We start from the raw sequence: 16,477 nt of genomic DNA, 5'->3' as shown, positions 1-16,477 counted from the left end.
TAATTGACGTGTTCCCTATGTAGCACACAATTCCTACAATGAAAGTTTCATGTTTTTAAAGAAAATGTATAATACATTAATATTTATAAACCCGTTCACAGAGTGCAGTAATTCAATCTACAAAGTTTGCAGCATCCAGCCAATCAAACTGGAGAATTGTTGATAATTCAACAGTAATCAAGAAATGAATTGTCAAGAACATGGGGCAGATTGTCTGTGCTAAGCAACTGACATTCTGAACAGTCCAACCACTTATCTGGTGACTGTCGTATGATCCCTACAGACACTGATTAATAGCCAAAAAGGCCCCAGTGTGAGGGCAATATCAATCAAAGCATTTAACATTTAAGCAAAAGAACATTTTTTTATAGGTTTAAGCAATAGAGTTTTTTTTATAGGCTTACGCAATAGACCAACAGGGAGCCATAACGCAAGAAGCTTTGTGAAGCAATTGTCTTAATTACCTCCTTAAACAAGAGAAGCAAATAGAAAGTGCTTTCAGGAATGCATAGTCAAATACACTCGCTCATTTCTGCCCCCCATCCCCCTTTGATGGATGGGGAAAAGGGGACAAAAATGACCTCAAATAGAGCTGATAGGAGGGCAAGGATCCATGTAGCCGACCCCATTTAGTTGGGATAAGGCTGAGTTGTTGTTGTTCTTGTTGATGGATGGGAAAAAGGAGAAGACCAATAGAAATCAAGATCTATTCATCCAAAAAAAAATAAAAAGCAATCAATACACTGCAATTATTAAAACTGGAAGCAAACTATGAACTTACCACTTCAGCCCCATCATGAGTGAATTCTAGAAAAGAACCAACTGCCCTGATTAAATGAAAAGGGGGGAAAAATAGAACAAGGTCAATCAACAACAAAACATAATGCTCTTTCACCACTGTATGTAATATGTATACATATACATATATATACATTATTGTAGATATACATTGACACATAAGCAAAACACAAATAATCAATTACTTTAGGGCAGCAACTCTGACACGGGTACTGGTCTCATCCTGAAGGCACTTGAGTAGAAGAGATTGTAAATCTGCAAAATATGGCTGAAATGTATTCCCAATTGTTTCAGTCAAGGAGCTGAAGAGAATCAGAGCCACCTTGTATCACCAACACAAAATAGGCACGGATGTTAGTGCAGTTGTACCTTCAGTGAAGATCATACATGTAATCTGAATAATCAGTCACATACAAACATGTTTGTAGATGCAAACAAGGACACTAATTAGAAACTAATGACAGAAATAACATAAAAAAGTTAAGATAGGGCTGAAATTTTGTGGGCAGGAATCGCATAGTTTCCTGCTCACATGTCAAGTTTTATCCTAGATGGAGGCTGCCAAGCGGCAGTCAAGTTCCCAGATGACTTGATTAGCGTACAGTGAATAAATGTCAGGCATATTCTTTAATTCTCTCAGCATCACATCTCTGTAAAAAAATCATGAAGGGGAGAAGTTTTTCTACTCCAGCAGGTCTAGAGGGTATCTCTAGATCAGCATCCAAGTTCTGCCAAGTGGCAGTTTTGATAGGGCTGAAGTTTTGTGGACAGGAATCACATAGTTTCCTGCTCACATGTCAAGTTTTATCCTAGATGGAGGTTGCAAGCAGCAAAACAAAACAAGTGAAAATTCAAGCCTACTAAGAGGGTGCGAGAAAATGCATGGACATACATGGGAGGGTATATGATTGAATCTAAGTCCAAAATTTGACATGTGGCCTATCCACAGTTCAAAATCTGGATATTTCGGCCAGGCCAAAACGAGATGCTATGTCGAAATGGAAAAAAAATGCAATATTTCGGAAATTTCGGTCTAAAAAAGCACCATTTCGTCGAGATTTTGGTTATTCCGGTCATTTCGTTTCGGTATTTCATTCATTTCGGCATTTTACACCCAGGAATGGCCAAGCAAAACTCATAGAAAAAATACAATATTTCAGCGAAATTTTGGAATCTCCGAAATTTCGGTCTGGCCGAAATGGCCTTCCGAAACAAGATTTAATACTATGGGCCTATCCAGGCTATTACCTAGATATCCATACAATTGAAATTTCCACATCCCCTTCCACATGGCAAAATTTTGGGTGTCAGTATAAAGATACCCTGAGGGCAGGCCTTGGTGCAACAGTAAGGTTGCTCCATTGTAACCAAATGGTCACAGGTTCGAGTCTGGAAACAGTCTCTCTGTGAAAGGAGGGGTAAGGCTGTATACATTATGACCCTCCCCAGACCCCGCAGTGGCGGAAGCCTCGTGCACTAGGTACGCCCTTTTAGTATAAAGATACCCTCTAGACCGACCAGTCTAGAAAAAATTTTGCCAAACTTTATTGTTTAGCATCTTACCAAAAAAGAAAACCAATATAATTTATTCAATAATCTTGATCAGATGTGCATGTCGGAAAGGACAAAAGTAAGTTTATGATTATCATAAAATTAAAAATGTGATTTATTATTGTCACAAAGGTCTGTTATTTTTTCAAATGTCACAAAACATCTATACTGCCACGTGGACAGATGATAAGTCCATTCCAACCGTTGGATTGACAGGGCATGGTCTAGATTACAACCCAACAAAGTAGGGGGTTCTAGTGGAACAGATGAAACTATGTCGAGCCAAGAGCATGATTATTCCTTTTCCAACTTCATGCTGGACAGCTTCGACGTGCTGCATAGAGCATACACAACCCATCACAGTTGGACATCTGCTTCTATCCTGGGCCAATAAGAATGCCTTTCCAGGTGAGCCAGAGTTTGATCCACTACCTCGTACGAGAACTTGTATAGAGAAGGATTTCCCTCGGTACAGCAGTTCTTCCATACCAACTTAGCTGCCCGGCGCTGCTATTGGCATAACAACCGGTAGCGAAAGGCTAACATCTCTCCGTCAGAAGGCGATAGCTACGTGTCAAATTTAAGAGTCTAATTCAGTCAAATACCCCCTTTTGTATTAGCACACATCCCGTGTATGTCCATGCATGTGTACCAGTACTCTAGACAGTACTGTGCACTCTCCCAACTCTGAGTGGGAACTGGGAACAGACGATTTACATTAAAGAATAGATGGCTCAGATTTGTTTTGTGATTTTTGGAAACATCACCTTCCATTGTTACATGGATAACTAGCCAATTAAAAAAAGTTTAATGGGAACAATAAATATTTTAGTATTTTACCATTCGGGGCTATTACATTTGTTAATGGCTCTGTTTGTTTCAATGCAAAATGGATGCAAGTGAAAAAGGAAAAGAAAAAAATTTAACTACAGAGTTTGCTTCATCAAAAGTACCAAGAGTACATATAAATTTCTACCTTAGAGCCCACTATTTTATGCACAAAGATTGTAAAATGAAAAAGGGGAAGTAAGACATTCTCCAACAGTCCAACTTTAGTTTACTTCCGGCCATTTTGTAAGGAAACAAAAAAGAGCATTTGTTCAAATATATAATTTATCTTGGCGGGTTTGGAGGGTTTGTACACAAATTCGTGAGCTATACCAAGTACTCAATAAATTATGGACCACTTCAAATCTTCATTTTCAAGAGGGATGATCAACTCCACAAATATCGATTGAAAGTTGAACCCTTGTATATGTATGCAATTTAAGAAAGCACAACGAGCTCCATGAGTGGGAATTAGAGTTTCGGAGAAAATCTCCCTCTAAATCTTTGACACTTTTCTTGGAAAAAAGAGGGCACCACAAACAAGGAAGGAGTTTTATGCTTCCGAGATTCAATCCATATTATTTCTTCTAAACGAAATTAACAGCCCCACATTCTTCCTTTGCCAGCTGGCAGCTGAGAGAAGTATACTAATGTAGAATACTGAATTCATTCATAAGGACGGACTCTACTATGGATTTCTGACCACATTCACTATAGGGCCCTCTTATCTCTTCCTTCTCCGAGCTCACCAAGACATATGGTCGTTAATGTTCACACTCTCTTTTAGCAGTCACTACTTTGACACTCTAATGTTGCATTTTGTCTTCATATCCTGTAATGCTGATGCAAATCAACAAATGTACGAAATCCTAATAGGCCATGTAGGATATATATCCCTTCTTAGTTCTCACAGGTGTCACCAAGGCCCAGCATGCAGGTGAAAATTAGAAGAGTTTATAAAGACCGGTAATTTCAGAGATTATTGGACTTTTGGCTTTAATTACAACGAGGTTAGTTGTAATGGAATTATTTATGAAACCCGATAGTGGTAATTAACTCCACGCACTTTCAGATCATCTTTTTCTCTTTTACTTAAATTTGTTGCATTAAGGCATCAATAAACAGCTCAATGAGAGTCCTAATTTGGGTGCAATTTCTATAATAAAAGGAGTATTACTATTAGCATATATACACAGGTTTTAGTTCTGTTATGAATCCAGTTATCTGGGGATAAATCACAACCTAAACCATGGCTAGGTTGCAATGGAAATCCATTATGATGTTTATGCTTGCACAGCTGGTAAAAATCAATTATATTTTCGGTGGTGTTTATGTTTGTACAGCTGCTACAGTCAATTATATTTGCTGCTGCTTATGCGTCCTCCTGCAAATTAGATGAGATACTTTAGATCACAAGGTCTGCTTTCTTTTCTTGTCAAATCAATTTGCTTTTCTTTTCTAGTCAAATCAATTTGCTGTTTTGGTCAATTATTCATCAGGTCACTTCTAATTTTGTCAGACTATATCAATTTCTTTAAGCCTGACCCTGTGCAAGGCTTGTTCTTGTTTCTTAATTCTCCTTACTTCAGATTCCAATCCTCTTTTCAACATTTGCTAGTAATAACACCAATCAATCTATGTTGATTTTTATTTATTTGTAATGATTGGTATTCACCATCAAGAGTGGATTTTTCCCCTGGTTTAGTTAACCATACTGACCAACCACTGCAAGACTCTCTCACCATAGGCGCATGGTGTATTGGATTTTCTAGGCTCCTAGGATTCGTATTTTGAATTATGACATATTTGAGATAAATTTAGCAGTGTTTCTTTGATGTAGCCTCATGACCTACATGCCATATTGAACCTATTCATATTTTCCTTCAAAAAATTCTGCTTTTAATTGTTTTCCTAGGCCTAATTAGCAGGGTATCAGATTGTAGAACTTTCTGAATCAACTTTTTAAAGTCTCATGTGTTCTGTAATACACATGTAATCTTTGTTGTTACCAATATTTCATATATTTATTAAAAATCTATCACTGGCGCCAGCAAGTCATTGTCTAGGGTGGCTCGGATTCTTCTGCGGTGGTGCAGGACCCTGTCCACCATGATAGGGTTCCTCCACCAATGTACAGCATCAAATTCAACATGTATGGGAATCCTGTGGGCAACCTGTGGCCAGTTGGCATTTGTTGAGTTTTTAGGAATCATGAGGTATTGAGGTTGTGGTTTTCTAGGCATTAGCAAGTCCTATTGGGAGAGCAAATACAAAGTTGGTCTATGTGTTTTGCTGATGATAGTCATGGTGGATGAAACAAAAGCAGGGATAAATACCAAGTTGGAATTATGGAGATTCACCTTGGAATCTAAAGGTTCCATGATAAGCAGAACAAAAACGAACTACGAGGTAACTTTAACAACAGTAGGACAGAAAGTGGGGTAGTGAAAATTGATGGTAGGCAAAATCAGAAATTTCGGATTACAACTGCCAAAATCAAAATATTGGTGATATTTCGATAAATTTCGGTAAATTTTGCATATTATTTTCAATAGTTATTTCATTTTGGTTTCTTGCGAAATCAAAATATTTCGGTAATTTTGCCAAGATTTTGAACCTTGATGATAGGGAGGTACTGAAATGTGATAATTTTAGTTTAGGTACATAGGTTCAATCATAAATAACGGAGGAGAAATAGAGGATGTTGTTGCACAAAGAATTAGTAAAGGGTTAATGACATGGAGAGGTGCGTCCAGAGTGTTGTGTGATCGATGTATTCCTTTAAAACCTCAAAGGAAATTTTTATAGGACAGTTACATGACCAACAATGATGTATGGAGTTGAATGTTGGACAACGAAGAAACGACATATAAACATACTAGTGTAGCTGAATTGAGAACGTTGCGATAGAAGGTGGTAAAACTAGAAAAGATAAAATAAGAAATGAACAAATTAGGCCTAATTTAAGAGTAGCTTCAATAAATGATAAGTAGAGAGAATATCGTATGAGGTGCACGGACACGTACAACGGAGGCCTTTGAATGCTCCAATAAGGAGCACTCATATGATTCAGATTATAGGAGTTAAAAGAGCTAGGAGTAGGACTAAAATGACCCTAGGAGAAGAAGTGAGGAAAGACGTGCATAGCTTAGGACTAGTAACGAGTATGTCTTTGAATAGTGCTGATTGAAGAAAGAAGATCCATGTAGCAAATCCATTTAGCTGGAAAAATAATGAGATGAGTTGAGTTGAGTTCTATTTGATGCAGATATGAAGACTTATATTCAAAAGAAGAAGGAAGTCAAAGCTGTCCAAGTAGTACAGTTGTTATTTACTTAGTTTTATTTTGATGTAATAAGTCATGTGACTACTTAAGTGGTCACATGACCCCTCTTTTATTTTTCAATTAGTTATTTGTTTTTCTAGAAGTCATGTGACTTTTTTAAGTATTCACATGACAACCTAGAATCAGCTAGACTTTTTAATTTCTGTTGACAAAGTAATAGTCGACCAAGGGATTCCCCTCTCCTAGGCTGAATAGGAAAATGTTGTTAAGCCCAATATAAATAAAGGCATGATGGGAGGCTCCTCTTTACCTCTCATTATTTTGAAAATTCTGCTCTAAAGCTGCTGCTGCTGCAACTTGGCTTCTCCAAAGGAGATTGTCTTGTGTTTGATCCAATTGACACCTTGCGGTGTGAAGCTTAGGTGGTTCTTTTGAAGCTCACATTCAAGTTCTAGTTCAAGTTCTGATTTTTCTTCAAGAATCTTCAATCAAACAAGCTACTGTCCAAGATCTTCTTCAACAACAGTAAGTTTGAATCATCCCAAACCCCATCCATTCTTCTTCTAATCCTCTAAACATCCCAAACCCTAAATCCCCCTTTGTTATCTTGTTTTTCCCCAAACCCTTGAATCACCACAAACCATTCCAGCCATCACGACAGCCCCATATTTGGATCGAATGCTCCTCTGCCCCCTTGGAGAACTCGATCCAAGTTGCAGCCCCAACTGACCAATCTAACCCTAGAAACCCCACTCACATCTCTCTCCCAAAACCCTAACCATAGACTTCTACCTTGCTGTCGATTCTAGTTAACAGTCCTAGATCCATTAAACCTCAACAAGACCTTCACTAGAAGATCCCCTACATCAACTAACCCTAACCCTAATTTGACCAAAATCACCTATTTTGACCTAGATGAATTACTGTTCAAATCAGATCCTAGTTATTTGGCTCCTAGTTTGACTATTCAAACCTAGGACTACATTAGTATTAGGAGAGTAAACAGGGTAACCACTGAATTGAGAGCAATCATCAGAGTAATGCAGTTACACGAAGGGTTAAATAGGGATTCTTTGTATTTTTTTTATTTTTTTCTTATTTTATTCATGTTATTAGAATCATAGGAGTCCACTTTTATTTGAATTTGATTTCTGCTTTAGATTACGATAGAATTAGAGTTTGTTACGGTAGAGTCCAAGATAGAGTCGGATTCTGATTTGGACTTCGACAAGGGTTATGATTATTGGGTCTTTATATACTCGTGTAACCATCATGCTATTGAGAGTTTTGGAATGACAAAAAAGAAGTTTGAGTTGAATAATTGATACCGCTGGCTGCCTTCTCTTTCCTCTGCGTCTCTGAATTCTTCTCAGGTAATCCCTCTTTCTACTTCTTCTTATTAATATTCCCTACCCTCCTTCTCTCTTCTTTGATATCTGTTCTGGGAAGTGCCTGCAACCAACCAGATCTGAAACGAACTCTATCCCTACCTTACTGTTCCACCTGAAATTTGAGTCTAAGGTAATACACCTTAGGGCGATTCACATCCTGGAGTTTCAGTCCCAGATTTCTCCTTCCACAGGGAGTTATAGCTTTTCAACTGAGACTTCTCCAGTGACTACCGCCAGGGTCAGTTGCAGAATTTCTCATAGTCGTACATCTGATTTTCTGTTATGATTAATGCTTGCATCTAGTTGGGACCTGAGTTGCGAATTTAATCTCCAAGGACCAGCCTGGTTGGATGCTTGATATTTGAGTTTCCTCAGTTGAAACTGAGAGACATACACACTGCTTAGTTCTGGAGGTTGAAGAAGACAACCTCAATGGGATATTTATTAAAATGGGTTTTGTTTGTTAGGCCATAAATACCCTTCCCTTCCACCTTTAATTCTGGTTAGGTCCTTAGGTTGTTTTCAATCCCAGATTTTCCCCCTTATTAATTTATAATTCATCCTAAATCCTTATCCTTATTCACCTACCAGGTTTCCCCTTTAAGATTTTGCTTATTTACGAAAGTACCATCCTATTTGTAAAACTTCAATTTATCTACAGAATCGTACCTCTCTTTTATATTGGGATTTTAATTGTTTGAGAGGGCCCACAAACGATCCAATAATGGTTATCGGAACCCCAGATTCGCACCAAAGTCTTGAAGTATCCTTTGTTGATGGGTGGCAGCACATGATCGTGCAGAGTGATTCAGAGCTAGTCAGTGATTGACTGCAGAACCATTCAGTGTGACCATGGCATTATCTTTATCTTATTAGCAAATCTAGCATTGTGTCTCCAAGGGGGAGTTACTCATTTTCTTGGAGGTTGAGTTCTGCTAGTTCCATAGCAGATGTGCTGGCTTAGGGGTGTCAATAGGAATAATTTGTAGATAGGCCCCTATTATATTGCTTAGTCCCTCCCTTGAGGTGTGTGCTTTGGTCTATTGTTGTTAAATCTTAGGGCATGTACCTTTGCTTCTGATAAAATTTTCTATCATTGATCAAAGAAACAAAACCAAAGAAAGAAGATTTTTTTAGCAAACATAGTAATAATAAGGAAATTAAATCAGATATCTATGTTTTAAATGCTTAAGATGCAATATTGTTGCAACTTCAACACTTTTTCCTTTCAAGCTTCAAATTTAAAAATGACAGTGGTGATGATTATTTCGCTCCATTCCAATCATTAGGATTGCCTCATATTTTTATGTGATCAACATCTGCATTAGAGCATATTCTCAACAGCAAGAGTTAAGTGAAGTTATAACAAAGTGTTTTTAAAGCTATCTCCATAGCATCATGAACCATTTGCATTGTTTGGTTATTTAGAAAAATTAAAATCTCCTCACTAGTGCTCATAGTTGGCAAAGAAACCCAACAGAACAAACAAAACATAATACAGATAAAAGCAAGCAAAGACTAAAGGAAAAGGCTCCTTCTACTGTCATACTTACTTCCCTATGGTCTTCTTGAGCACTCTGACTGCATTGGAACAGAAAGGGCAACAAATCAGGCCACTCTCCTGCTGGAACAGCATACTTGGCAATAATACTCACCACATTTGCACTTGCTCGTCTAACAGGAGGACTGCAAAAACAGAATGCATTCCAACTCCATTTCAAAACCCACACTACAATCAGTGGACCACACTAATTCGTTAAAGCTCACAACTTCAGCAAACAAAACATCAACATCATACATATTGCAATAATATTATCCAGCTCATAAGCTTAATCATCCCAAAAGGAAGTCATCAAACACATAGTCAGCCAATATGACGTAAAATTCAACAGGGTGTAAGGACTGACTAGTAAGATCTCCATCATGAAAGATCAAACTCATCAAACTTGCAATTCTCTAAAAATGTGGCACACCAGTGATAAAAGTAAAGCACATGTGCAACATTAATTTGGTTTACGCGGTATGTTGATTACTTCATTAGTACAGAAGCGTTTATTGGTTGAAAGGGTGCATATGCAGCATGGTAAGGGTTAACTTGTAAAATCTCAATCAAGAAAGATCGGTAATGGTCAGAATTCAAATTCTCTTGAACTGGGCTGTGAAGATGATCGAATGAAGAACAAAAACGGCACAAAAGGCGATGATAGTTGAGTAATGGCATCGATTGTCGATATAGGAAAACATATCTGCAAAAAAATAACTGAATTGAATCAACAATTGAGTGAGTCAGATATACCTATGTTCGACGGTGATGCTTTCTACAAGGGAAGACTTGACCAACTGCCTCATTTGGGGTGAAAGCTTTGCCCAGTGACCAGTGATCTTCTTGCGTAGAAGCACAGCGGAAAGCTGCCTGACATTAGGGGTCTTAGCGGTGCGGAGATGGTGAACTAAAGCCGGAATTACCTGAGGATCCTTCGCCAACCGCTTTATCTGTTCTTCAGCCTGTCTTCGGGCATCGTTGTCAGGCATCAAGAACTGAATCAGAAGCAACTCTAGCGACTGAGCCATCTCTCTCTCTCTCTCTCTCTCTCTCTCTCTCTCTCTGTGATTCGAAAAACACTAGCAGATGGAGAAGACGAAGAGGAGCAAAACCCTACGCACAGTGCCAAGGGGTTTTGTTTGGTTTGGTTCCTCTAAATGTGAGCGGCGGCGGCGCTAAGGACAGTGGTTAGCCATTTTATACGGAAAAGAATGTGTTTTGTGGGTCGTTTTATAAGGGCGGGACAGGAAATCTGCAGGCTCTGTTGTTTGTTTTTTTTTTTCTGGTAATTCACTATTATTTACGGAAAACCTGTTTGATGATCCATTGTTTTTGTTTTTTGTTTTGGTAATTCACTATAATTTACGGAAAATCTGTTTGATGATCCAATTTTAATTTTTTTTTGGGTTTTTGACAAATGCCCCCCTAAAAATGCCCATTTGTCGAAATGCACCCCTACAACTTTTAGAATTGTAAACTCCCCCTATATGTAAAACATTGTAGCACTTTGGTCCAATCCGTTAGTATGGAATGTTAAGTGCAAATGCCTGGACTTTTCTTACCATTCTGCCCTTGATAGGGTAGAATGACCAAACTAGGTCTCACTAACCACATATGACCATTAGAGTGAAGTGACCAAATTACCCCCATCTTCCCCAAATCGTTTAGGTTTGAAACTGAAAATCGAGAGACCCTAAACGATTTCCAGACCTCTTTGAAATCCAATCTTCTTCAATGATTTCCCCAAATCGTTTAGTGTTCTCTCATTTATGTGATTTCCAATCGTTTCAAGGAACCGATTTGGGTGCTAATTTATATTATGTTGGACTATTGTTGGAATGTTCAGTTATTAAGACCGATCGTTGTTTGAACTATCATTGGTTTTATTGAGGTAATCTGATTTTGCGTTTCCTAACCCCCCCAATGGTCGAATGGAAAATGTATTTTGTTTCCTAATTGTTCCTTTAGGTTTTTTGAGTTGTAGTAATTCTCAAATTGTTTCATCTGCAGCCAAAGTTCAGGAGGTTTTTGTGAACGAGATCAACGAAAGAGACCATGGAAGCCCTGAGATCTTCGTAAAGGAGGGAAGCTTAGTAGCTTTTTTTATTCTTCTTTAGTTTGTTGAAGAGGTCACGAAAGAGGTGGAGAAGGAGAGAGGGGTTGTGTGCGCATTAGAGAAGTCACCACCACTGAATGACTGAATCAGAAACAGAGATGTAGAGAGAAAGATTTATTAATCGGAGAACAAGACTAGGGCAAGTTTTAGTCGAGGATCCCAATGAAGAGAGAGAGATTTGAAAAGGGTAGGGTATTCGAAAAAGGAAGAGTGGAGCAAAGGATGGCATATTGGCACCAAAAGCACAGGCCCATTGCCATTGATGGGTAACAATACATTTCTCTGCTCCTCTCTCTCTCTCTCTCTCTCTCTCTCTCTCTCTCTCTCTCTACAACTACGAATTGTCTCCGTGAGTGGGAAAGATTCTGAGACATTGGAGTCCTACCAACCGATAGCCAACTAGCAGTGGGGGTCACACCCAGCACTGGAAGACCCAAAAGGGCCACATGTAGGCCAGCTCGTTACAACTTCATCGCCAACATGGCCACTACTTTTAAGATTCTCAGCCCAGCTGTTAAGGGTAAACTATAAATAACTCAATTGGGGAAATATCTGTAACGGAATAGGTTTTGGTTGATTCCATATATATATCAAAAAAGGAAGGTAAGAAAGGCATAAAAGAATTAAGACAAATCTCTTCTCTAACTCTTCTTCTCTCTTTCTCTCCTGACTCTTCTTCCTCTTCCCTGATCTCCCTCCTCCAGTACCTGAGTGAACCTATCAATTGGTGCTTTCATTGCTCCTCACCTCCCTTCGTCAATTCCTTCATGGCTGATGGTGTGATCACTCGCTCCAGGGCTCTTGATGATCTCCTCTCCCAGCGTCAAGGCACTGTCCAACAGCACGCTGCAGCTCTCGAGACTATCTCGACCCAACAGGAGGAATTTCAGACCTCTTAAACCATGATGGTTCATGAGATTTTGGGCAAGCTTGCGAGTTTGGAAAAGGTCCCAGAAAGGCTTCCCCCTCTCTTGCTGACGCCGTAGTTGCCTCCTGCAGCACTCGGGGCGGCGATCCCTACAGATCCGGTTGGCCCCTGTCTGTCGTGCGTCAAATTCTCCTTCTTTGATGGTTCCAACCCCCTGAATTGGATCTTTCAGGCTGATTGTTACTTTGCCTTCTACCAAACCCTGGTCGACCAACAAGTGGACATTGCATCCTTTTATATGACGGGTTCGGCGCTAGGATGGTTCCAGTGGATGTTCCGAAACCACCAGTTACAATCGTGGGAGGCACTCGCTTAGGCCATCGAGCAGTGTTTTGGTCCATCTTCTTTTGTGAATCATGAGACTTTGCTACTTAAGCTCCAATAGACTGGCACGGTCTCCGCTTACCAGCAAGAATTTGAAACCCTCTGCAACCGCATTCAGGGTCTCTCCGATGCCAACATCCTTAATTGCTTTATCTCCGGCCTCCGGCTAGACATTCAATGAGAGCTCTTCCTCCTTCAACCTCCGACGATCTTGGACGCTCTTGCTCTTGCTCTTGCTCGCCTCGTCGAGGACAAAATGGGACCAACTCCATCGCCTGCCACTCGTTCCTCTCATTTCTCCGCCCCCTCCCACTCTCCGTCTTCCTCCCCTTCCCAGAAACCCCTGCCCACTTCAGGTTCAGCCCGCTCTACCCCCCTTCCTATTCGCCGATTGTTTGTCGCTGAAATGCAAGCCCGCCGTGAGAAAGGGCTTTGTTTCAACTGCGATGATCAATTCATTCCCGGCCATCGCTACAAACACAATCAGGTTCTCTTACTCCTTACAGCGGAAGATCACCCTTCTTCCTCTAATTCTGATAATAAGGATGACCCTCCGTTGGACGACCCTCTTGATTTCCTTACCCCTGCCATTTCCCTGATGGCTTTCTTCGGCCATTTGGCCCCACAGACCCTTCGTTTACACGGCACTATCCATGGCCACCCCCTTACTGTCCTTATCAACAGGGGCATCACGCACAATTTTCTCCAGGATCGTCTTGCCCACTTCTTGTCTCTTCTAGTCCAGCCCTCTCCTCATCTAAGGGTGATGGTAGGCAACGGTGAGGAATTGCATTTTGCTCCGGTCTCTGTTCTCGGGTGCCCTTGGTTTTGAATGGCCACTCCATTCTGATGGATTTACATCTGCTGCCTATTTATGGTGCCGATGTGGTCTTAGGAGTCCAGTGGCTGGCTCATTTAGGTCCTATTCTCTTTGATTATAAGTGCCTGTATATGGAGTTCCAGCTTGCCGGCAGCATCGTTCGACTTCACGGTGACTCTTCCCCCAAGCCAGCCCAACTTTCCTACTACCAACTCCGACGCTCCCTTCAAACTAAATCCATTGCCACCCTTTTTCATCTCTCTGTTACCTCCACTCCTACCACCCCCTACCCAAACTGCCCTTCCACTAGATTTACAGACTCTCCTGGATCTTCAGGCCCCTGTTTTTTAGACTCCACACACTCTTCCACCCCCTCGCCCCAATGACCATCGTATTCACCTTGACCCGTCTGCCAACCCGGTCAATCTAAAGCCCCACCGTTATCCACACTTCCAGAAGGCTGAGATGGAAAAATTGATTGCGGAAATGCTCTGTGATGGGGTGATCCGGTCGAGTCACAGTCCCTTCTCCTTCCCGGTGTTATTGGCTAAGAAGCGCGATGGGTCGTGGCATTTCTGTGTTGATTATAGGGCCCTTAACACCATTACCGTCAAGGATCACTTTCCGATCCCCACTGTGGATGAGTTACTTGATGAACTCCACGGTGCCACCATTTTCTCCAAACTCGATCTTCGAGAAGGGTATCATCAAATCTGCCTTCACCCATCGGACATTCCGAAGATGGCATTTCGTACACATGACGGTCACTTTGAATTCTTGGTTATGCCCTTCGGGCTGACAAATGCCCCATCCACATTCCAGGCCTCCATGAATGATCTTTTTCGGCCATTTCGCAGTCGCTTTGTGCTTGTTTTCTTCGATGACATTCTGGTGTATAGTTCCTCTTGGACAGATCACTTACACCACCTGTCTCAGGTACTCACTACACTCCAAAGCAATCAATTCTTTGCTAAACCGAGTAAGTGCTCCTTCGGCCAGCCCTCAATTGATTATTTAGGCCACCCCATCTCGGCTTATGGGGTAGCAGCGGACCCCTCTAAGGTTGAGGCAATGGTATCTTGGCCAATACCCCCCACCGTCAGTCACCTCTGAGGGTTTCTCAGTCTGACGGGTTATTACCATCGTTTTGTTCGCAATTATGCCTCCATTGCTGCTCCCCTTACGGACCTACTACGCAAGGATGGTTTCACTTGGTCTTCTCAGGCAGCCGAGGCTTTTACAGCTTTGAAAGTGGCAATGACTACAGTTCCAGTGCTATCTCTCCCTAACTCACCTTGCCATTTGTCATCACTACTGATGCTTCCGCTATTGGCGTTGGTGCCATCCTCTCCTAAGAGTGCCATCCCATCGCCTTCTTTAGCAAACGGCTTTGTCCGCGAATGCAGCAGGCCTCTACTTACGCTCGAGAGATGTTCGCTATTACTGAAGCCATCAAGAAATGGAGGCAATATTTGTTGGGATGCCGCTTTTCCATTTATATGGATCAGTAAAGCCTTGCTTCCTCATTCAGCAGAACCTGTAAACCCTGGAGTAACAGAAATGGTTGACGAAGCTTCTTGGGTTTGATTTTGAAATTTTTTATAAGCCAGGCACCGTCAATGTTGCTGCTGATGCCTTATATCGCAGGGAAGCCACCAGTTGTCTGGCCTTACTTGCCACTTCTTCCCCCGTTTTCTCCATACTAGATGACCTTCGTGCTTGTTGGCAAGCCCCTACCAGGTCTGCCCTACTCCATGCCCATAAACACTCAGGCGATTATGTTCAGCGTGATGGCCTTGATTTCTTTCGTGGCAAGGTGGTGGTACCTGATCTCAATAGGTTCTGACAGGCTCTTTTGCTCGAGTTTCATGCCTCACCACTGGGGGGCCATTCCGGGGTGCAACGTACCTTAATTCGCCTCTCCGCAGCCTTTTATTAGCCTCACATGCGCAAACACATCCACGAGTATGTTGCCCAAAGTCAGGTTTGTCAGCAGGTGAAGTATGACACCAACCCACCCCAAGGGTTGCTTCAGCCCCTTCCGGTTCCTCAACAAATCTGGGATGATATCGCTATAGATTTCATCACTGGACTCCCCCCGACCTCTGGCATATCAACCGTATTAATGGTCATGGATCGCCTCTCTAAGTACGGGCATTTTGTTGCACTTTCATCTGGCATCACAACATCAAAATTAGCAACAGTTTTCGCACAGGAAATCTGCCGTCTCCATGGCTTTCCTAAATCAATTGTCAGTGACAGAGATAGGTTGTTTGTCAATCGCTTTTGGCAGGAGCTGTTTCGTCTGCATGGTACTACGCTTCGCATGAGCACGACCTATCACCCTCAGACTGATGGCCAATCCGAGGTCTTAAATCGTTGCCTTGAAACATATCTTTGAAGTTTTGTTAGTGATGAACCCAAAGAATGGGTTAATTTCCTGTATTTGGCAGAGTGGTTGTATAACACCACTTGGCATGGTTCCATTCGCATGACCCCATTTGAAGCCTTATACTGGCGCCCACCCCCAAACATTATTTCTTATCTATAGGTTTCCACCTCTGTGGCATCGTTGGACGATGCGCTTTCCCGTCGACAGCTTATTCTTGCGTCCTTGAAAGACCACTTGCTTCGGGCCCAAGTCCGAATGAAAAACCAGGCTGACAAACACCGTCGAGATAAAGTGTTTACTATGGGAAATTGGGTGTTTGTGAAATTACAGCCCTACAGGCAGCTTTCGGTGGCTCACCGTCCCTCCCACAAGCTCTCTAAGGGTTATTATGGGCCTTTCTGTATCACCAAGCGTGTCGGTCCCAATGCTTATCAGTTGGACCTCCCTGCTACTGCTAAGGTCCATCCCGTTGCCATGTCTCCCTCCTCAAGCTGTGCCAC

The 16,477-nt window shown here is 41.4% G+C and overlaps 1 protein-coding gene across 1 annotated transcript in view; it reads right to left on the bottom strand.

The window, feature by feature from the left end:
• The window catches only part of LOC122668046 (importin-4), a 30,407-nt gene extending 19,974 nt beyond the window's left edge, over window positions 1–10,433 (bottom strand). The window contains exons 1-4 of the mRNA XM_043864581.1: window positions 10,151–10,433; window positions 9,408–9,540; window positions 984–1,120; window positions 782–827 (exon numbers count right to left, since the gene is read on the bottom strand). Of these exons, the coding sequence (XP_043720516.1) occupies window positions 782–827; window positions 984–1,120; window positions 9,408–9,540; window positions 10,151–10,425 (591 nt within the window). The 5' untranslated portion in view covers window positions 10,426–10,433. The remainder of the gene's footprint in view (window positions 1–781; window positions 828–983; window positions 1,121–9,407; window positions 9,541–10,150) is intronic.
• Window positions 10,434–16,477: the final 6,044 nt, after the last annotated feature.

The sequence above is a fragment of the Telopea speciosissima genome, chromosome 7 (assembly GCF_018873765.1).
Source record: "Telopea speciosissima isolate NSW1024214 ecotype Mountain lineage chromosome 7, Tspe_v1, whole genome shotgun sequence".
Classification (NCBI taxonomy): Eukaryota; Viridiplantae; Streptophyta; class Magnoliopsida; order Proteales; family Proteaceae; genus Telopea; species Telopea speciosissima.
Note: the sequence above shows the minus strand (reverse complement) of the source record. Positions and strands in the feature narration are given on the sequence as shown.